The sequence below is a fragment of the Mus caroli genome, unplaced genomic scaffold (genome assembly GCF_978045245.1).
Source record: "Mus caroli unplaced genomic scaffold, Mus_caroli_1 scaffold_8, whole genome shotgun sequence".
Lineage (NCBI taxonomy): Eukaryota > Metazoa > Chordata > Mammalia > Rodentia > Muridae > Mus > Mus caroli.
This window is the reverse complement of record NW_028227263.1, coordinates 133138359-133161228: the sequence shown is the minus strand read 5'-3', so window position 1 is coordinate 133161228 and position 22870 is coordinate 133138359. Positions and strand designations below refer to the sequence as shown.

At 39.6% G+C, this 22870-nt stretch overlaps 2 protein-coding genes across 4 annotated transcripts in view; both read left to right on the top strand.

Moving 5' to 3' along the window:
• Nucleotides 1-562: 562 nt before the first annotated feature.
• Nucleotides 563-7102, top strand: LOC147003581 (vomeronasal type-1 receptor 4-like). Its single transcript, XM_085842257.1, has 3 exons — nucleotides 563-696; nucleotides 2586-2709; nucleotides 5395-7102. Exons 2-3 carry the CDS (start codon nucleotides 2637-2639, stop codon nucleotides 6315-6317), a joined length of 996 nt encoding a protein of 331 aa, XP_085698383.1. The 5' UTR covers nucleotides 563-696; nucleotides 2586-2636; the 3' UTR covers nucleotides 6318-7102.
• The window catches only part of LOC147003579 (vomeronasal type-1 receptor 4-like), a 71114-nt gene continuing 54111 nt past the window's right edge, over nucleotides 5868-22870 (top strand). For 2 of the 3 annotated variants that reach the window (XM_085842262.1, XM_085842258.1), the window contains exon 1: nucleotides 7121-7624. The gene's annotated coding sequence lies outside the window, so the exon portion shown is untranslated. Of the gene's footprint in view, nucleotides 6012-7120; nucleotides 7625-22870 lie in introns of those variants that run through there. The other variant, XM_085842261.1, reaches the window with a different exon arrangement.

The following is a 22870-nucleotide window of genomic DNA, read 5'->3' as shown; positions in this document are numbered from 1 at the left end:
AGAGAAAAACTAGGAACCCAAAAGCACATGGTGAAAATATCTGGGTTTTATAAGAAAAAGAAACTGGGGAGAGAAAAATGAAACTCATGGGTTAGACAGGATTAAGGTACAAGGATGTAGTGAGAAGGGCTGGGAAGAGCCAGGACTCTCTAAGAGGTACTTGCAAGGCTCTGATAATATGACAGTTAATATGTGTTTTGATATGCTAATAGGCATATAACTTAGCCATTTGTCCTGTGTGTCTATGGAATCAAGTTTTGAGATGTTGAAACTGTGTGAAAGGCTGAGTGATAGGGTAAGGTCCTCTAGGAAAAAGTCCATGTAACATTCTTATACTTTAATAGTTTTGAAGTTCCCTCTGAGTACCTCTCTGCCATAAGTTTTGTGCTCTAAGGACTGACAGAAAAGTTCCTGTCTATATTCCTAATTGCTTTCTTGGAGTAGCTCATATAATTTGCACTTCTTGGTTTGTTTAGTTTTGTACTGTTTTCTGAGATGAAGGTGATTAAAAGTTACTGATCCTTGTGGAGAAGCTGTCATCATGGGTCCAGAGTTGAGGTGAAAACCACCAATGTTCTGGGAAAAAATACCAGGAGATCATGACCCTTTAAATGAGCAAGAGTGTCTCAACATAGTTTCAGCAGAGATTCACATCTCAAGGTGAAAGACATAACCATGGTATCAACAAGCACAGAAGTAAGTGACCAGAGCACAGGAGTAGTAAAAACTAAGATATTAGAAAGAAATCCTTAGAAAAGCCAGGCATGTGCTCTCTATTCATCTTATTTTCCTCCTGAGTGTCTCTCTTAACCTTAATTGTACTTAAAATATGTATTAAGGATGTATTAAAACATCTCTGCTGCAAAGAAAAATGATGGAAGGAGAATGGAAGGAGTAAGGAAGACGACTTTTTAAAAAAGAAAATATAAAGTAAAGAAGAAAGAAAGAAATGAAGGAAGGAGGGAAGGAAGACAGATGTGAGGGAGGAAGGGAAGGAAGGAGAGAGAGACACAGAGAGATACAGAGCTAAGGAGGGAGGAAAACGCAAGATAGACCAGTTAAGGGAAAGGCACTCAGGTACTGTTTAGGAAGTGGGAACTTGAATGCACTTTTGGGTAAAATTGAAGTAATTTCTGGTGAGAGTAGACTATCTCTCCCTCAGCTGAATGATCCCTGTTCTTCTAATAAGTTCCTGCTGTGTCTCTCTTATTATTGCTATCACCTCATTTTCTTCTTTCTTTTCTTCACTTAGCCTCTGTCTCTATCTCTCCTTTGTGTTTTGTCTTTATCTTCTTTATCACCTTATCTCTGTCACTTTTTTTGCATGTGTCTTCCAACTTTTGGTTTTTAAAAGATTTTTTTTGATTTTTCATTTTTCTATAATGATGGCACTGGAGTTCAGACCCAGGAATCTTAAGGCTAAATGAGTCATGATCTACATCCCCATCTTATGCTAAAGAGCTTGAAGTATTTTACTCTTCTAATTCCTTCTACTTACCTATTATTTGTTCCTGAAAATGCTACATTCAATTTTTTTGTTTCAAGAATTGTAATGTAGAAATAGGTTATATAAATATTGATATTAGTAATTAAAATTATATCATCAAATATAGCATTACAGGGTGATTTTCTATGAGGAAAAATAAATTTTGTAGAAGATTGAGAATTAGAATTAAAAGTAAAATGAATAACAAGAAAGTAGTAAATGCATAGTGGGAATAAGTTTATTTTCTTGGTACTTCAGCTATTCTGAAATATGTCAGATATTTTCCTGATTCTGTTTCTAATCATCCCTTAGATTGGTTGATATAGAACACCAGCTTACTTGTTAGAAAGAACATGCCGACTCAAGGTTCTTTTAAACAAAGTGGTAAACAAGGATGTCTACCACTTGAAATTTTACCCACATGTTCAGCTTTCTCTATTGCAATGTCATAGTCACTGTTGAGAATATCAGAAGTTGCCATATATCTGCCTGAGGTCAGGAGTTACTGTTAATAAGTAAAACCCAAAACAACAACAACAAGACTCTGTCGTATCATAATCTTTTCTAATACAGATCTAAATCTTCCTTTTTTACACAAATATGAAAATCTATCATGGTGACCCTAAGTTTTATATCAGAAAGATATAAGCACAAGTCAGTGTCCTGTATAGTTATCACTATAGCTCCACACTACAAAACATAGCGAAAACTTCTCATTTATTAACCATATATAATATTGGATTTCATTATGAAATTTTCAAAAACACTTATTTTTGTTTCTCTTCTTCTAGATTTCATCATTTATCCCTCCAACCTCTTGCACTTCTATCTAACCTTTATAAGCCTATTCACCCTTTGACACATATGCTGTGTTTCCTGCCCTAAATTTGGTTCCTCAACATCTCTTTGCTCTACATTTTTCATCTGTTTTCTACTTTTATAGTCCATAATGACTTTTTCTCCACATACATTCATATGGACATGTCCTGATTTGACAAACAACATGTGATTTTTGTTATTTTTGCATCTATCATCTTGCTTAACTCTTTCTCAATCCATCTCCTTACTGAGTATTTCATGTTTTTATTTTCTGTTATAGTTGAACAAAATTCCTCCATGAATTTCCGTCGTCTACTGATGAACATATAGGATGGACATCATGTTTCGCTACTGTGAAAAAAGCAGCAACTCCTGTGAAAAAAAGCTGTGCAAACTTCTCTGTGGTAGGACAGAGAGTTCTTTGAGTATATATCCAGAAACTATATAGTTGTGTTATATGGTAATTCTAATTTTAATTTCTTGACGTATCTTTGTATTCATTTCTATGATGAATGCTTCACTTTACCCTCTCACCAGTTTAGAATGACGATTGCTTTTCTCAACATTACATTAACCACTTGTTATTGTCTATTCTCTTCATGATAATCATTCTAAGGTGTCCAAAGTAATCTCAAAGTATATGTAATTTTCATTTCACAGGAATGCTAAATAAGACGACCACTTGTAAAAAGCATTTACTACTTTCTTCTTTAAAGAAATTTCTGTCAATTTCATTACCCAGTTTGTTGACTGGAGAGTTTGTAAAGATATAGCTTAATCTACATTTTTGTTAAAGATGGTAGGTATTAAGTTCCTGATTGAAGTAAAAAAGTCAATATTTTTCTACCATTCTGTAGGTTTTACCTCAGTAGGCTTTTACTTTCCTTTAATGTGAACAATGCTATTCTAATTTCTTTGTTCTTTGTCCATATTATTGAGTCTTGTTACCTTTATCTACCTCTAGTGTACTAACATTTTCCTCTGAAAGTTGTAGCACTTTGGCATAATAATAAATTAACAATTTTTGTGAAAAGTGAGAGGATATAATCAAATCCAATTTTTATGCATTCTGATACTTATTTTATACAAAATAATTCAGGGTCAGAAATACTGACTACCAAATACTAAAGAAAGAAATGATGGGGGCTTTTCAAATTCTATCTGACCACTGCTGAGACTCAATTGGGCAATGGAAGGAAAACTCAGACCATTCATTTATTCTTCTTACTCAAAAGTAGTCATTTCCTGTATGGCTTGGTTTGTTTCAGGATCACAGATTCTTTTGACATGTCAATTGGAATTTGGTCATGATATATCGGTTTAATAAAGAAAAACAATACTAACATAGTTGATAAAACAATACTTTCCTATAAAATCTGCACATGGATTCTTACTTCACTCAGCAGCTTTAACTCTTCACTCTTATACTCAGCAGCTTTAACTCCTGCCTTTATTTATGATGCTTTGTTTTGGTTAACACCTGTTTACACAGAATGTGATAATTTCTCAGCACAGCTTTGATTTGCATCTTTTCATTGTATTCCTTTAATTATAGGTGATATTGGGCCTCATTTTGCACACCTCCTTGACATCTGAACAGTTTTGTATAACTTGTTTTATAGTTTATGTTGTTTTTCAAATGTAGATTCAAATATTATTGCAGGATAGAGGGGTAAGCCAGTTATTAAGAGTGCATATTGGTATTACTTTCTATGTGAGTTAACTTTGTAGCTTCTATTTGTGGCTTACAATCTTCTGGCCCCTGCTGGCACATTCACTTGCATGTAGCCACTCTCATAATTAAAAACATATAATGAAAAACTGTATAAATTTAAAATTAAATATGCTATATATATATATATATATATTAAACTCCAGGTTTCATTTCCCTCTCGTTCCACCATCCTACTCCTCCACATCCCATACCTCCTTCCCATCCCCCTTTCTCAACAAGGATGCCCCCAGGCCCGAACTCTCTGCTCCAGACCTCTAAACTCCATGGGGCCTCCAGTCTCTTGAGGCTTAGGTGCATCCACTCTGACTAAACTCAGACCCAGCAGTCCTCTGCTGTACATGTATTGAGGGCCTTATATCAGCTGGTGTTTGCTGCCTGGTTGGTGTTCCAGTATCCGAGAGATCTCAGGGTCCAGGTTAATTGAGACTGCTGGTCCTCCTACAGGGTTGCCCTCCTCCTCAGCTTCTTCCAGCTTTCTCCTAATTCAACCACAGGGGTCAGCATCTTCTCTCCATTGGTTGGGTGCAAATATCTGCATCTGACTCTTTTAACTGCTTATTTGGTCTTTCAGAGGTCCTTTTTGTGATAGGTCCTTTTTTAGGAGCACTCTATAGCCTCAGTAATAGTGTCAGGTCTTGGAGCCTCCTCTTGAGCCAGATCCCACTTTGAGCCTGTTGCAGTTCTTTCAGACAGAAACAATTATGGGTCAGAGTTTTGACTGTAGAATGGCAACCCCATCCCTCACTTGATGCCCTGTCTTTCTGCTGGAGCTGGGCTCTACAAGTTCCCTCTCCCCAATGTAGGGTATTTCATCTAAGGTCCCTCTCTTTGAGTCCTAAAATTTTCAAATATTAACTGCTGTTTTTCTGAATAAGTTTGGTATTTCTTGTGCATTTCAGAATTAATAAATTTTAAAAATTCTGTTTTTGAAAATTGACATCAAGTTGTATTGGTTAGATAAAGAAATGAATGTATTTAGCATTTTTGGAATGAGATTATAGAGTTTTTTGTTATATAACTCTGGCAGCCTTAGATATAAATCTGTAGACCAGGTGAGCCTCAAATTCATTTGTCTGTGTGATACTATCTCTTGATGGCTATGTTGAAGGTCATGCATTACCTTATCCAGCAAAAACATTAATCTTAAGGGAAGATATTCAAACTTTCCATACAAAAAATAGAGAATACTTAGTTTAACAATTAATAATCCTTTGAATGTTCTTCAGTGGGAGAGCTATACAAATGGAATAAAGTGATAACTACGTTCCTTTAGATAACATCATGAAATAGTACACACTGATAATATATTTCTAGGGACTCATAACCATATTAAATTTATTTACTTTTTTAATAGGAAAGAAAATGGCTTTTGAAAACTTTGCAATGGGAATTTTTCTCTTCTCCCAGATTACAGTGGGAATGCTTGGAAATTCTTCAATACTATTTTATTATAGCATTTTGATATCAACTAGAAAGCCCTTAATGCCCAAAGACCTGATTATAGAGCATTTGACTTTTGCCAACTGCTTGTCTATCATCTCAAGAGGTATTCCACAGACACTGTCAAATTATGGATTTAAAGATTTCCTGGATGATATTGGATGTAAGTTAATAAACTTTATTTACCGAATAACAAGGGGAATGTCCCTGTATGCTATGTGCCTACTGAGTTGCTTCCAAGCAATCACAATCAGCCCCAGAAACTCCATGTGGATGATACTTAAACACAGAGCCACCAAGTACATTGGTCCCTCCTGTTCAATAAGCTGGCTTGTGCATCTCTTTCTAAACATCATGATTCCAGTAAGAATGTCTGGTCCCAGATACAACAAAAATGTTACTAACTGGATGGATTATGAATACTGCTCATGGTTTGTTGCTGGAAATATAGGAACTGCACTGTATATGTTCTTACTGTCCTTCTCTGATGTCTTGTGTCTGGGGCTCATGGCCTGCTCAAGTGTCTCCATGGTGAGTATCCTTTATAGACATAAGAAACAAGTTAAACATATCCGTAGTTCTCAGCAAGTTTTAAATGCCTCACCTGAAAACAGAGCCACCCAAACTATCCTCATCCTGGTGTGCACTTTTGTCATCTCTTACTCATTCTCCTCCATTGTGACTGTCTTTATATCTTACTCCAAACATCAAATGTTATTGGGAGTAAGTTTATTTACGTTTCTAGAAATATGCTTTCCAATATTTTGCCCCTTTGTTCTCATCACCAATATCAAGCCTGGTTTTAACCTCTTTTTATCCTGCTTTTGGAAGAGATAGCCTCCGCCAAGTACAACATAAGCCCCGGAGCCCATAAATCTTCTCTTATACCTTGGCATATTCTTTTTTAAGTCCCATACAACTTTAATTGATAATTTTTTGGCTATTTTATTTATTTACAATTCAAATGTTGTTCCCTCTCCTGATCTCTCCTCCCCAACGCCCCAGCCTATTCTCCTTTTCTTTTTGCCTCTAAGAAGGTATTCCCCCACTCACACATCCACTCCTGACTCACCACTGAAACATGCCCCTATGCTGAGACATCAAGCCTCCACAGAACTTAAGACCTCCCCTCTCATTGATGCCAGATAAGGCAATCCTCTGCTACATATATATCTGGAGCCATGAAGCCATCATTGTATACTCTTTGGTTTGTGATTTAGTCCCTGAGAGCTCTTGGGAATCAGTTTAGTTGATATTGTTGTTCTTCCCATGGAGTTAATATCATGTTCAGCTCCTTCAGGTCTTCCCCTAACTCTTCCATTGGGGTCTCTGGTCTCATTCTGATGGTTGGCTGTGAGTGTCTGCATCTGTCTTAGTCAGATCCTGGGGAATCCTCTCAGGGGGCAGCCATACGCTTTTATCGGTTGTACAATGCTAAAACTGCAGTTTGAAAATATCAAGCTTCCTATAACTGATCCCTTCATAATGTGGATTCATCAGTAGTCGTTTATCAGGTATCATGTGGGGCAATGGGCTACACACAGGCAGCCTGGTTTCCAGTCGAGGCTAGATCTTGAACCCCGGGACCTGGTAATGATAATTCAATTGCATGGGATAGAAGGAGTTCTTTTATGTCTCCTGGAATCTGGTTCCTGTCCGAGTTACCGCCCCCATAACCCCCACAGGAGAGGCATGGCTATCAGCCACTTAGGAATAGCACCAAGCCTTCCCACATGCAAATAAGGTTTCCCCCAAACTCTCGGTCCAAGCCAATGAGAAGTGCCTGCTCTCAAACCCTGAATCACCCCCAGAACTGTATATAAAGCCATGCAGGGAATTACAGGTATGTGAGAACTGTTCCTTTGTCTGAGCCTTTTGTTCCAAGAGCTGTATGTAACACTTGTGAAGATATCTTCTCTCCTGAATAGCGACCAGAGGTCCTGCCACACTCCTCACTGGATTGTCAGTTTTTCCCCAGCTCAGCCTGACCGGATTCACTTCAGAGAGGCTCGGAGTTACTGAGCTACCTGGAAGACATGGCAGAGACTTCATGTACCTGCCTGCACTAACTTCCCTTCACTGGAACCTTCCCATCCAGCCTAGACAGAGGTCTCTGTGGAAAACCTCTGGTACCCAGACCCAAAGTATGACAACATTTTTTACATAATTTACTAACCAATAATGAGCAACATTTCAAATATATAAGAATATCATATTGTACAAATAGTTATATGATATTAGGCAAAGTATAGTGAACATGAGAAAATCCCAGCAATTGGGAGGCAGAGACAGGTAGATTTCTGAGTTCAAGGCCAGCCTGGTCTACAAAGTGAGTTCCAGGACAGCCAAGGCTATACAGAGAAACCCTGTCTCAAAAAAACAAAAAGAGAGAGAGGGAGGGGTAGAGGGAGAGAGAGAGAGAGAGAGAGAGAGAGAGAGAGAGAGAGAGAGAGAGAGAGAGAGAGAGAATACATTTGGAAGACTAGGAATCATCTTATGGCCCAGGAAAATATCTCTCTCTCTCTCTCTCTCTTTATCTCTCTCTCTCTCTCTCTCTCTCTCTCTCTCTCTCTGTAATATTTTCTTTTAATTTTATATGAATGGGCATTTTTCTTGTATGAATGTCTGTATATCTCAAGTACAAAATACCTGTGGAACTTAGAAGATATTTTGTACCCATTAAGACTAGAGTTACTGACAGTTTTGAGCATGCAAATCTTGAGTTATGGGAATGAACTGCTGGAATTCTGGAAAAATCGTCACTTTTATTAAGTTCCCAGCCATCCTTCAAGAACTAAAACTTTTGTCCAAGAATTTCATAAATCCATTGTTTTTAATTGCTGAATAGTACTCCATTGTGTAAATGTACCACATTTTCTGTATCCATTCTTCTGTTGAGGAACATCTGGGTTCTTCCCAGCTTCTGGCTATTATAAATAAGGCTGCTATGAACATAGTGGAGCAGGTGTTCTTATTACAAGTTGGAACTTCTTCTGGGTATAAGCCCAGGAGAGGTATTGCTGGATCTTCCAGTAGTATTATGGCCAATTTTCTGAGGAACCTCCAGACTGACTTCCAGAGTGGTTGTACAAGCTTGCAATCCCACCAGCAGTGGAGGAGTGTTTCTCTTTCTCCACATTCTCACCAGCATCTGCTGTCACTTGAATTTTTTATCTTAGCCATTCTGACTGGAGTGAGGTCGAATCTCAGGGTTGTTTTGATTTGCATTTCCCTGATGATTAAGGATGTTGAACATTTTTTTCAGGTGCTTCTCAGTCATCGGTATTCCTCTGTTGAGAATTATTTGTTTAACTCTGAACCCCATTTTTTAATGGGGTTATTTGAATTTTTGGAGTCTAGCTTCTTGAGCTATTTGTTAATATTGGATATTAGTCCCCTATCAGATTTAGGATTGGTAAAAATCCTTTCCCAATCCGTGGGTGGCCTTTTTGTCTTATTGACAGTGTCTTTTGCCTTATAGAAGCTTTGCAATTTTATGAGGTCCCATTTGTCAATTCTTGATCTTACAATGCAAGCCATTGCTGTTCTGTGCCCATCCTTAGTGAGGTAACCCAATCACAAAAGAAGTCATTAGATATGCACTCACTGATAAGTGGATGTTAGCCCAGAAACATAGAACACCCAAGATACAATTTGCAAAACACAAGAAAATCAAGAAGAGGGAAGACCAATGGGTGGATACTTTATTCCTCCTTAGAATAGGGAACAAAATACCCATGAAAGGAGTTACAAAGACAAAGTTTGGAGCTAAGATGAAAGGATGGACTATCCAGAGACTACCCCACCCCGGGATCCATCCCACAATCAGCCACCAAACCCAGACACTATTGCACAATGTCAGAAAGATTTTTCTGAAGGGACCCTATTATAGCTGTCTCATATGAGGCTATGCCAGTGCCTGACTGTTGGGGCTGTCCTGCGGCTCTCATGTCCAGGTTCGAGCCTGGGAGGCATCCTGGAGCTGAAAGAGAAGAGGGAATCTAGGCGAGTAGAAAAATAATGGAACAAAAACAACCTAGTCTGCTCAGAGTTCAAATGTTTAATAATAAAATCTGCACGTATAAAGAGGGAAGCCCATCCCCAGTCAAACCAAGTTTCTTGATGTAGAGATGGGAAGTTGTCAAAACAGTCTTTTAGCAGAAACTCGCCAAATTCACAGTTTGCTGCTAACTCCGGAAAATCTTGGAGAACCCTTTCGGCCTCAGGGCAGGTGCCAGGCAGTGTAACATCAAAGGAGAGTGATGAGAAGCAGCACAGCAGGTGTCCCTGCCTCAGTGGCATATGGTCTGAACCAGCCTATCTATGCTAAAGGAGGATACATTTTCCCCCTTTAAATAATATTTTAAAAAAAAAACTGGACTGAGGCATAAAATTAACTTATGCTACATAGTCCTGCCCAGGAGTTATGGTGGCTGGTGGACCCACCTGTCTTAGGAAATCCTAAATCTTCCTGAATCTTCCTTATCCATCATAGGAGCATATGTGCAGCTTTTTTGTGTTTATTTTACACAAAACATGGCTCTGTGGTGTATTATTAACAGCCACGGCCTCTTGGCATGTACTCCTGTCTTAGATTGGTATGATTCCGAGTTTTGGGTGCCTGTCATTGACTCTCAGGCCCTCATTAGCACACCTTACTCCCAATTCAGACCAAAGCCACAATATGTACTTAAAATGCCTCTTGATGAAGATTAATAACTGCCACCTAAGCTGTTGGAGGCAAGGCTTCACTCCCGCTGCAGTCAGGCTGAATGGTGGCTGACCTGCTTGAGAAACAAAGGTGGGGCAGTGAAAAGCAACAGTATAAAAACTTCTTTGTGGAAACCCAGGTACTTTATTCAGTTGCAAATTAGCAAAGACCAAGCTCAGGTTCTGGCCTCCTGGTGTGGGTTTGAGAATTAGCAGAAAAACCAGAGATTCTCTGGAAGTGGAGGCTGTGCTCCAAATTAACTTTGCTAGGTAATTAATATTTTTAGCTATCTTCAATAGGAATCTCTAATATTGGAATTATTACTAGACCAGTCCAAGATTGACTTAGAATAACTGGTTACATTGAAGGAAAGAGAAGAATCATTATAACTCTATTATATGACTAATCTTTCCAAGTCAGATTACACAGTCTCTGATGTTCTTTTTTACCATAAAGTTAAAAAGCTTGAAGCAAGGCAGTTTCACTTGTTCAAACTGGAAAAAATGGCAAGCAATGATGGGTTGAAAACATGTACCCAATTCAGCTTCCTTGTCACTACAGTCAGGGCACTGAGCGAACTCACCTGTCAGCTTGTCACACGAATTAGCCATCATGCTTCTGCAGTGTTCTGTAAAGAGAACCTATGCTTTTCCCTTTCCTAATAAGGTAGCTATTCAGGATCAAGCCATATGCCAATAAGTAGATCCTTTTAAAATACTGTAAGGCATTTATTAAGTTCTTTCACATATAAATTTCAAAATTCTAAAATAAATTATGATTTAAATAATGTGCATGGGAATACATTAAATAATATGCACGGGGATATAATTTCCCCCTTCTTTGTCTTTTAAAAAGCTAAAGTTTTAAAGTTCCACAATACCTTGTCCTTGAGAATTAATAATTTGTTGACAAAACGTCTCAAATATTTGACTGTTATAGTCAGTATTAATGTAACATGGGCAGTGACTAGTTGCACTTTCAATTGTTTCTCTTAAAGAGCGGTTGTAACTAGAAAGCTTGAAAAGTTATTAATAGTCACATGTGTATAATTTATTTATTTATTAAATCAGAAATTAGAGCACTTACTTGCAGCAATTTATTAAGTATAAGTCCTCAAGAATTAACACTACTATGTGGAAACAGGTAGTAACTGAGGACACTAAGAGCAAAGAACTTTTTACAATTTGACATGCACATTTTCCAAGAATACTAAAATATTATCTTAAACCATAGCTGTTTTGAATATATAAAGAGTAAGATTATATATCCAGTCCATCTTATATGTAGGACCTATAGACTGCCTGAGATATAATTCCAGCATGGCATTGCTTTAAGATGTCCAGGAAATTCAGAACAATTTATTAAATGTCCAAAAACAGCCTTCTTAAAAGGACAGCATTTTATCTAATGAGTTGTATATGCATAAGCAATTGCAAATTTGTGAATAAATAGCATCCGAGGGACGAACAATCTTAAGCAATTGTGAGCTCTGAGATATAATATTGACTATTAATATACAAATTAAGGTTTGATTGTTCAGCATTTTAAAACACCATCCACAATACACAATATAAAAACTCAAAAGAATGAACGTGTGATTTAATTCACATCTACTTATTTTCCCATAGAAGGGTTGTTTTTAAACACAATAATTGGGATGCATGCATTCTTGAATTTATAGAAGATACAAAAGCATGCATAAAAACAATTTTTTAACTTATCTTTGGGATAATGATTGTCAATTTTATTCAAAATGATGGTATGCAATAGATCAAATATTAATATTCTGTAATTACCAAATTAATTGCTGTTTAGAACAAGGAATAGACACTTTTTAAGATTCCTAAGACACAATTTTTGTTACAGGTTTCCAAAATACACGAATATATCTTACAATTCTTTATTAGCACCACAGTAGTTTCAAAAGGATGCTGAAACTCTGCTTTGAAGTGAGTGCCACCTCAGCCTAGCCCCACCACCTCGGCCTTCCTCTCAGGCAGAAGAGGCTGAAGGCAGCCCAGTCTGTTGTGGGCCAAAAAGTCCAAACGAGGACTGCAGAGCACCCCAAGTCTTAGTGGGAAAAATACGACTACCCCAGCAGGGACAGGAGGAGTCTCATGGGGGCAATGGCGATGGTGGACCTCCCCTGAGTTTGCTACAAAGCCACCCACTTTCTGGTGGCCTCCCATGCCACCACGCGCACAGAAAGCTGTGTGCCCCAAGGCCCTGCAGCAGCCAGCAGCAGGCTAGTAAGGAGGATAAGAATAATGTTTTCTCTTGCCAAAGAATACAGAAAATAAAGGGGGTAGGAAGTCACAGCAGGCAAAGTATCTTGAAGTTACCTGACACGAAACAAAGGAATGACTTCAAAAGGATTTACAGGGACCAGATAAATGTTTACAGTAAAGATAAAGTGGTTCTGCTTTAGGGTCAGCTTAATGACAGCTAAAGTTTTCACATCCTAGTCACAATGCAGCCTGCTAAAGAATTGCTGTGGGCACATTTAATATTTAATTATCATTGATTATAATTGATAACAATTATAAAAGCTTTCTTTATTTTCTGCAAAGCCTCTGTAGCAAACTACAACCCTAAGTATTAAAAAGATATTGCCTCTGAATCTTTTCTGGAGCAACAGCTACTACCCAGAACTAAAAAGCTCCTTGTGTGAGAGCAAGTATTTAAAGTAAACTTCTCTTGAGAGGCAAGGAGAGGCAAATTTCAAGAACTTCCTTAGGCACACCGTTTGCAAAACAAAAGAAAGTCACACAAACCTCCCTGAGGCTGCCCTGAACTTTGTATGGCTGTATAGCCATAGAGAGCTGTGTTAGTGCTCTCATAAGATGATTACTCTTGTAATTATCTTAATTAACAATATATGGGTGAGTATAAAATCTTAAATTTTCGATCAAACTGCCAGCTGCAGTTAAAGGAACACTGGCAATTTTTTTTTTATCTGTTTACTGTTTATTGGATATAATACTCTTTTTTTTTATTTTTTTAATTACATATTTTCCTCAATTACATTTCCAATACTATCCCAAAATTCCCCATAGCGCCCCCCACTTCCCTACCCACCCATTCCCATTCTTTTGGCCCTGGCATTCCCCTATATTGGGGCATATAAAGTTTGCAAGTCCAATGGGCCTCTCTTTCCATTGATGGCCGACTAGGCCATCTTTCGATACATATGCAGCTAGAGACAAGAGCTCCAGGGCTCTGGTTAGTACATCATGTTGTTCCAACAATAGGGTTGCAGATCCCTTTAGCTCCTTGGGTACTTTCTCTAGCTTCTCCATTGGGAGCCCTGTGATACATCCAATAGCTGACTGTGAACATCCACTCCTGTGTTTGCTAGGCCCCTGCATCGTCTCACAAGAGACAGCTATATTTGGGTCCTTTCAGCAAGATCTTGCTAGTGTATGCAATGGTGTCAGCGTTTAGAAGCTGATTATGGGACGGATCCCTGGATACAGCAGTCTCTAAATGGTCCATCCTTTCATCACAGCTACGAACTTTGTCTCTGTAACTCCTTCCCTGGGTGTTTTGTTCGCAATTCTAAGAAGGTGCACAGTGTCCACACTTTGGTCTTCATTCTTCTTGAGTTTCATGCGTTTATCAAATTGTATCTTATATCTTGGGTATCCTAAGTTTTGGGCTAATATCCACTTATCAATGAATACATATTGTGTGAGTTCTTTTGTGATTGTGTTACTTCACTCAAGATGATGCCCTCCAGGTCCATCCATTTGGTTAGGAATTTCATAAATTCATTCTTTTTAATAGCTGAGTAGTACACCATTGTGTAAATGTACCATAATTTCTGTATCCGTTCCTCTGTTGAGGGACATCTGGGTTCTTTCCAGCTTCTGGCTATTATAAATAGGACTGCTATGAACATAGTGGAGCATGTGTCCTTTTTACCGGTTGGGACATCTTCTGGATATATGCCCAGGAGAGGTATTGCTGGATCCTCCGGTAGTACTATGTCCAATTTTCTGAGGAACCGCCAGACTGATTTCCAGAGTGGTTGTACAAGCTTGCAATCCCACCAACAATGGAGGAGTGTTCCTCTTTCTCCACATCCTCGCCAGCATCTGCTGTCACCTGAATTTTTGATCTTAGCCATTCTGACTGGTGTGAGGTGGAATCTCAGGGTTGTTTTGATTTGCATTTCCCTGATGATTAAGGATGTTGAACATTTTTTCAGGTGCTTCTCTGCCATTCGGTATTCCTCAGGTGAGAATTCTTTGTTCAGTTCTGAGCCCCATTTTTTAATGGGGTTATTTGACTTTCTGGAGTCCACCTTCTTGAGTTCTTTATATATATTGGATATTAGTCCCTTATCTGATTTAGGATAGGTGAAGATCCTTTCCCAATCTGTTGGTGGTTTTTTTGTCTTATTGATGGTGTCTTTAGCCTTGCAGAAGCTTTGTAGTTTCATGAGGTCCCACTTGTCAATTCTCAATCTTACAGCACAAGCCATTACTGTTCTATTCAGGAATTTTTCCCCTGTGCCCATATCTTTAAGGCTTTTCCCCACTTTCTCCTCTATAAGTTTCAGTGTCTCTGGTTTTATGTGAAGTTCCTTGATCCACTTAGACTTGACCTTAGTACAAGGAGATAGGAATGGATCGATTCGCATTCTTCTACATGTTAACAACCAGTTGTGCCAGCACCATTTGTTGAAAATGCTGTCTTTCTTCCACTGGATGTTTTTAGCTCCCTTGTCGAAGATCAAGTGACCATAGGTGTGTGGGTTCATTTCTGGGTCTTCAATTCTATTCCATTGGTCTATTTGTCTGTCACTATACCAGTCCAATGCAGTTTTTATCACAATTGCTCTGTAGTAGAGCTTTAGGTCAGGCATGGTGATTCCACCAGAGGTTCTTTTATCCTTGAGAAGAGTTTTTGCTATCCTAGGTTTTTTGTTATTCCAGATGAATTTGCAGATTGCACTTTCTAATTCGTTGAAGAATTGAGTTGGAATTTTGATGGGGATTGCATTGAATCTGTAGATTGCTTTTGGCAAGATAGCCATTTTTACAATGTTGATCTTGCCAATCCATGAGCATGGGAGATCTTTCCATCTTCTGAGATCTTCTATAATTTCTTTCTTCAGAGACTTGAAGTTTTTATTATACAGATCATTCACTTCCTTAGTTAGAGTCACGCCAAGATATTTTATATTATTTGTGACTATTGAGAAGGGTGTTGTTTCCCTAATTTCTTTCTCAGCCTGTTTATTCTTTGTGTAGAGAAAGGCCATTGATTTGTTTGAGTTAATTTTATATCCAGCTACTTCACCGAAGCTGTTTATCAGGCTTAGGAGTTCTTTGGTGGAATTTTTAGGGTCACTTATATATACTATCATATCATCTGCAAAAAGTGATATTTTGACTTCATCTTTTCCAATTTGTATCCCTTTGATCTCCTTTTGTTGTCGAATTGCTCTGGCTAGAACTTCAAGTACAATGTTGAATAGGTATGGAGAAAGTGGACAGCCTTGTCTAGTCCCTGATTTTAGAGGGATTGCTTCAAGCTTCTGACCATTTACTTTGATGTTGGCTACTGGTTTGCTGTAGATTGCTTTTATCATGTTTAGGTATGGGCCTTGAATTCCTGATCTTTCCAAGACTTTTATCATGAATGGGTGTTGGATCTTGTCAAATGCTTTTTCCGCATCTAACGAGATGTCCATGTGGTTTTTGTCTTTGAGTTTGTTTATATACTGAATTACGTTGATGGATTTCCGTATATTGAACCATCCCTGCATCCCTGGGATGAAACCTACTTGGTCAGGATGGATGATTGTTTTGATGTGTTCTTGGATTCGGTTAGCAAGAACTTTATTGAGGATTTTTGCATCAGTATTCATAAGGGATATTGGTCTGAAGTTTTCTATCTTTGTTGCGTCTTTTTGTGGTTTAGGTATCAGAGTAATTGTGGCTTCATAGAATGAGTTGGGTAGAGTACCTTCTGTTTCTATTTTGTGGAATAGTTTGTGAAGAACTGGGATTAGATCTTCTTTGAAGGTCTGATAGAACTCTGCACTAAACCCATCTGGTCCTGGGCTTTTTTTAGTTGGGAGACTATTAATGACTGCTTCTATTTCTTTGGGGGATATAGGGCTGTTTAGATCATTAACCTGATCTTGATTCAACTTTGGTACCTGGTATCTGTCTAGGAACTTGTCCATTTCATCCAGGTTCTCCAGTTTTGTTGAGTATAGCCTTTGGTAGAAGGATCTGATGGTGTTTTGGATGTCTTCAGGATCTGTTGTTATGTCTCCTTTTTCATTTCTGATTTTGTTAATTAGGATGCTTTCCCTGTGCCCTCTAGTGAGTCTGGCTAAGGGTTTATCTATCTTGTTGATTTTCTCAAAGAACCAGCTCCTTGATTGGTTGATTCTTTGAATAGTTTTTCTTGTTTCCACTTGGTTGATTTCGCCCCTGAGTTTGATTATTTCCTGCCGTCTACTCCTCTTGGGTGAATTTGCTTCCTTTTGTTCTAGTGCTTTTAGGTGTGTTGTCAAGCTGCTAATGTGTGCTCTCTCTAGTTTCCTTTTGGAGGCACTCAGAGCTATGAGTTTTCCTCTTAGAAATGCTTTCATTGCGTCCCATAATTTTGGGTATGTTGTGGCTTCATTTTCATTGAACTCTAAAAAGTCCTTAATTTCTTTCTTTATTCCTTCCTTGACCAAGGTATCATTGAGAAGAGTGTTGTTCAGTTTCCACGTGAAGGTTGGCTTTCTATTATTTATTTTGTTATGGAAGATCAGCCTTAGTCCATGGTGATCTGATAGGATGCATGGGACAATTTCAAAATTTTTGTATCTGTTGAGGCCTGTTTTGTGACCAATTATGTGGTCAATTTTGGAGAAGGTGCCATGAGGTGCTGAGAAGAAGGTATATCCTTTTGTTTTAGGATAGAATGTTCTGTAGATATCTGCAAGATCCATTTGATTCATAATTTCTCTTAGTTTCTCTGTGTCCCTGTTTAGTTTCTGTTTCCATGATCTGTCCATTGGTGAAAGTGGTGTGTTGAAGTCTCCCACTATTATTGTATGAGGTGCAATGTGTGCTTTGAGATTTACTAAAGTTTCTTTAATGAATGTGGCTGCCTTTGTATTTGGAGCATAGATATTCAGGATTGATAGTTCCTCTTGGAGGATTTTACCTTTGATGAGTATGAAGTGTCCCTCCCTGTCTTTTTTAATGACTTTGGGTTGGAAGTCAATCTTATCAGATATTAGAATGGCTACTCCAGCTTGTTTCTTCATGCCATTTGCTTGGAAAATTGTTTTCCAGCCTTTCATTCTGAGGTAGTGTCTATCCTTTTCTCTGAGATGAGTTTCCTGTAAGCAGCAAAATGTTGGGTCTTGTTTGTGTAGCCAGTTTGTTAGTCTATGTCTTTTTATCGGGGAGTTGAGTCCATTGATATTAAGAGATATTAAGGAAAAGTAATTGTTGTTTCCTGTTATTTTTGTTGTTAAAGTTGGCATTCTGTTCTTGTGGCTGTCTTCTTTTAGGTTTTTTGAGGGATTACCTTCTTGTTGTTTCTAGGGTGTGGTTCCTGTCCTTGTATTGGTTTTTTTCTGTTATTATCCTTTGAAGGGCTGGATTCATGGAGAGATAATGTGTGAATTTGGTTTTGTCGTGGAATACTTTGGTTTCTCCATCTATGTTAATTGAGAGTTTGGCTGGGTATAGTAGCCTGGGCTGGAATTTGTGTTCTTTTAGTGTCTGTATAATATCTGTCCAGGATCTTCTGGCTTTCATAATCTCTGGTGAAAAATCTGGTGTAATTCTGATAGGCTTGCCTTTATATGTTACTTGGCCTTTTTCTCTTACTGCTTTTAGTATTCTATCTTTATTTAGAGCATTTGTTGTTCTGATTATTATGTGTCGGGAGGTATTTCTTTTCTGGTCCAGTCTATTTGGAGTTCTGTAGGCTTCTTGTATGTTCATGGGCATCTCTTTCTTTAGATTTGGGAAGTTTTCTTCTATAATTTTGTTGAAGATGTTTGCTGGTCCTTTGAGTTGAAAATCTTCATTCTCATCCACTCCTATTATCCGTAGGTTTGGTCTTCTCATTGTGTCCTGTATTTCTTGGATGTTTTGAGTTAGGATCTTTTTGCATTTTACATTTTCCTTGATTGTTGTGCCGATGTTCTCTATGGAATCTTCTGCGCCTGAGATTCTCTCTTCCATCTCTTGTATTCTGTTGCTGATGCTGGTATCTATGGTTCCAGATTTCTTTCCTAGGGTTTCTATCTCCAGTGTTGCCTCATTTTGGGTTTTCTTTATTGTGTCTACTTCCCTTTTTAGGTCTAGTATGGTTTTGTTCATTTCCATCATCTGATTGGATGTGTTTTCCTGTTTCTCTTTAAGGACTTCTACCAGTTTGGTTGTGTTTTCCTGTTTTTCTTTAAGGACTTGTAACTCTTTAGCCATGTTCTCCTGTAGTTCTTTAAAGTCCTTCTTGATGTCCTCTACCATCATCATGAGATATGCTTTTAAATCCAGGTCTAGTTTTTCAGGTGTGTTGGGGTGCCCTGGACTGGGCGAAGTGGGAGTGCTGGGTCCTGATGACGGTGAGTGGTCTTGGTTTCTGTTAGTAAGATTCTTACCTTTACCTCTTGCCATCTGGTAATCTCTGGAGTTGTTATAGTTGTCTCTGTTCAGAGGTTGTTCTTCTGGTGATTCTGAGTATCCTCTGTCAGCAGAGCTGGGAGACAGGCTCTCTCCTCTGAGTTTCAGTGGTTAGAGCACTCCCTGCTGACAAGCTTTCCTCTTAAAGGGAAGGTGTACAGATATCTGGCGTTTGGACCTCCTCCTGGCCGAAGAAGAAGGCGGAAAACAGGACCTTTCCCAGATGATGTGTTGCTTTGGCAGGTCACAGAAGCTGTAGGCTTCTGTGGTGCACACTCTCAGCTGTGCAGACTAAGTTCCTAAGTTCAGTGGAGTCCTGGATCCAAGATGTGCTCCCTGCTCCTGAGGCAGAGGGCTCCTGTGCAGGGCAGACCACTGTCTTCCAGCTAGGAGGGTGCCGGATGTCTGTGGCCCCAAAAGGGTGCTGCCTCAGCACCTCTGTGGCTCCCGCCTGTCCCAGAAGCTGTCTGCCTCTGTGGTCCTCAGTCTTACCTGTACAGACTAAGTTCGGCGGAGTCCCGGAGCCAAGATGGCGCTCCCTGCAGGGCAGGTCACTGTCCTCCGGCTGGGAGGGTGCCGTACGTCTGCGGCCCCAAAAGGGTGCTGCCTCAGCAGCTCTGTGGCTCCCGCCTGTCCCAGAAGCTGTCTGCCTCTGTGGTCCTCACTCTGACCTGTACAGACTAAGTTCGGCGGAGTCCCGGAGCCAAGATGGCGCTCCCTGCAGGGCAGGTCACTGTCCTCCGGCTGGGAGGGTGCCGGATGTCTGCGGCCCCAAAAGGGTGCTGCCTCAGCGGCTCTGTGGCTCCCGCCTGTCCCAGAAGCTGTCTGCCTCTGTGGTCCTCACTGTAACCTGTACAGACTAAGTTCGGCGGAGTTCCGGAGCCAAGATGGCGCTCCCTGCAGGGCAGGTCCCTGTCCTCCGGCTGGGAGGGTGCCGGATGTCTGCGGCCCCAAAAGGGTGCTGCCTCAGCGGCTCTGTGGCTCCCGCCTGTCCCAGAAGCTGTCTGCCTCTGTGGTCCTCACTCTGACCTGTACAGACTAAGTTCGGCGGAGTCCCGGAGCCAAGATGGCGCTCCCTGCAGGGCAGGTCACTGTCCTCCGGCTGGGCACACTGGCAATTTTTAACCATGATTTTTAAGTTTCTTACACAATGTTAGAATAGTATCTACAGCCTTGGGAAAGCAATACCCAATTTCAAAGAAATATATCACTTTAGAATAAACATTAAATCTTCATTACCACATTGCAAGATTTGACTGCCAACTTATACCTCTGAATGTATGACAGTGCAAGCTTTAATGCTTCATTAAAGAGACATTGCTTTAAATCTATCTAATTCTACTTTCTAGGATAAGAATCACAATAAATATTATCTCAACTAGAAGTATCTTAGGAGGCCCAGTTTTTTGGCCTGCTTATGCCACATGTTTGAAAAGACTCCTGAATTGCCAATTTAAGGCTCACCTTCTGTTACCAATGTAACAATTATTTAATGTTAACCAATAGCTTATGAGCTGATACCAAATAAGGGCTTCACTTAGACCAATCAGAGAATTTTATTTTTTCTAGCTATAATTATAAAATAAAAAAGCACTTTGTCATTAGCTAAATACAATAATCACAAATGCAGAGAATTTTCTTAGGAAAAAACCATCTATCAGCTTTTTTGCCCCAAAACCATAAGGCTGAAGACTCCCTTTCTTTTTTTTTTTTTTTTTTTTTCATTTTAGCTTTTTATTAAAATGCTTAGGATACAGCCTGACCTTTCGTAAATGACAGTTTTACTTTTGCTGAAACAGGACACATGTGCACTCTGATAAACAGAATGAAGAGTCTCGGTTCATTGGAGCCCCTGGCCAAGGCCCTGGTAGAGTTGCACTTGCTGCAGCAGCCTCTTTTGGCCACCTTACTTAAGACAGTGTTCTATGCAGCATGAACCAGACTGGTGCCATTGTTCAGCCATCTCTTTCTCCGGTGGCCAGAATAAACCACTTTCACAAAGAGCCACCCCGGGGCAGAGTCCAGTCTTCTAGGTTGCTACCGAGCAATTAGGGACAAACAAGAAAGACAGATGAGGAACCCAATGCTGAGGCCCTCACACCTGTCATATGCCTGGACAGACATGTGGACAGTCTTAGCCAAAGGCAATGAAGGGCACAACAGTCACCTACCCAGCTCACTCAGGGCTTTAACAGCAGGCCCTTCCACACTGACAGTTCTCATCCCAGCTGTACATGGGTGAACGCAATGCATGCAGTTTGCAGACAGACACCTCACCAAGCCTCTGCATTGGAAACCCGGCAGTGTAACAAAACACTGTCCCATAGGCTCAGTGCTCAAAACTAAAATGTGTTAAGTCACTCTCCAGGAGTGTGCTGGGTACATTCCATCGCACCTATAATGCATTGGTTTTTTTAGATCAAGTCATTCATAGTCTTACCCAGCTGAGAACACTATGAAATACAACAGTGACTGTCCTAGTACAATACTCCCATGCTACATGTATATTACAACTATTAATGGGGTAACCAGTCACTGTCCAGTTCTTGGGCCTTGCTATACAGTAGTAATTCTCAACCTGTGGGTACTGACAATTAGAAATCACATATTTCTGATAATCTAAAAGTCTGCTCACTAGAAAAATTACAATCATGAAACACCAACAAAAATTAATTTATGGTAGTGGGTTCCTAAGAACAGAGGAAACATGTGTTGTACATATATCCATAGCCTTAGATTAGTGCAACACTAAGAAATCATCAGAACAGATTCTTTTTGCTATGAAAGTCATTATCACATTGACCAAAGCACAAAGAATGAGTGATTTTCTATCTTCCGGTCACAAATGGGATACCTATATCATTTCCCAAATCAAAGTTTCAAATAGTGTAATGGTAAATAGGATGGAAAAATCCAAATGGCCAAATGGGAAGGATCACTGGCGAGGGGTGGGGGTGGGAGTGTTGGGGGGAAGCATCTACTAGGTATGTCAGTGTCACTGCACTCATAAACTCAGAAAAGCTTGGGATTTTGCAAACTGTGTGATCTTTGCAGTTGGGGGTCCCAATGTTGCTTCTTGGCAACACACACATACACACAACATTAGATCAGTCGTCATTCTAGCATAACATAGGGGGGTTCATGAGACACCAGCATTAAGTGAGGAGTTATTGATAGTTCATGGCTTCTGGGCAGGGAGAAGCAGTTTTCTCTAAGGGTGTAGCCCCTAGTAGGTCAACCAAGCACCAGTGGATAAACTCACACACCTACAAATACATGAACAGCAGAAATTGACATGGTAAAATAAATAAAGTTTATGAAGTTGGAGGATTTGGTAATATGAAAGCACATCTAGAGGACTTCGGAAGACAAGCAAAGAAGTCAACATGATCAAATGCTGTTTTATGCATATATGACATTCTCAAAAAATTAATGAAAACACTATATTGAAGAAGATGAGGGGGTTTGCAGCCCCATAGGGAGAGTAACAGTGTCAACCAGCCAGACCCCACTAGAGCTCCCTGGAACTGGACCACCAACTAAAGAGTACACATGGAGAGACCCCATGGCTCTGGCTACATATGTTGCAGAGGATAGCCTTGTTGGAAATCAGTGGGACGAGTGGCCCTTGAGCTTGAGGGGGTTCTATGCCCCAGTGTAGGGAAATGCCAGGGCAGGAAGACAGGAGTGGGGAAGTGGGCAGGGGAGCACCCTCATAGCAGCAGGGTGAGGGAGGGGAGGATAGGTTTCCAAAGGGGAGACCTGGAAAGGAGAAAACATTTGAAATGTAAAGAAAGAAAATATCCAATGAAAGAAAAAAAAAAAAAAACAATCCAATATATATTCCAGCGCATACTCCAGAAATTGCATTCATGCTAGCGCTAGTCATAAATTTAATCTTTTAGAGGCTGTTTTCATAAGAGGTGCACAAGGACACTGGCTAGGCTAAGTTGGTGTTGACTCAATGCCGAATTCACCTAGGGTTATGACAGCAAATTGGGATGGGGAATTCTATATAGGCATTT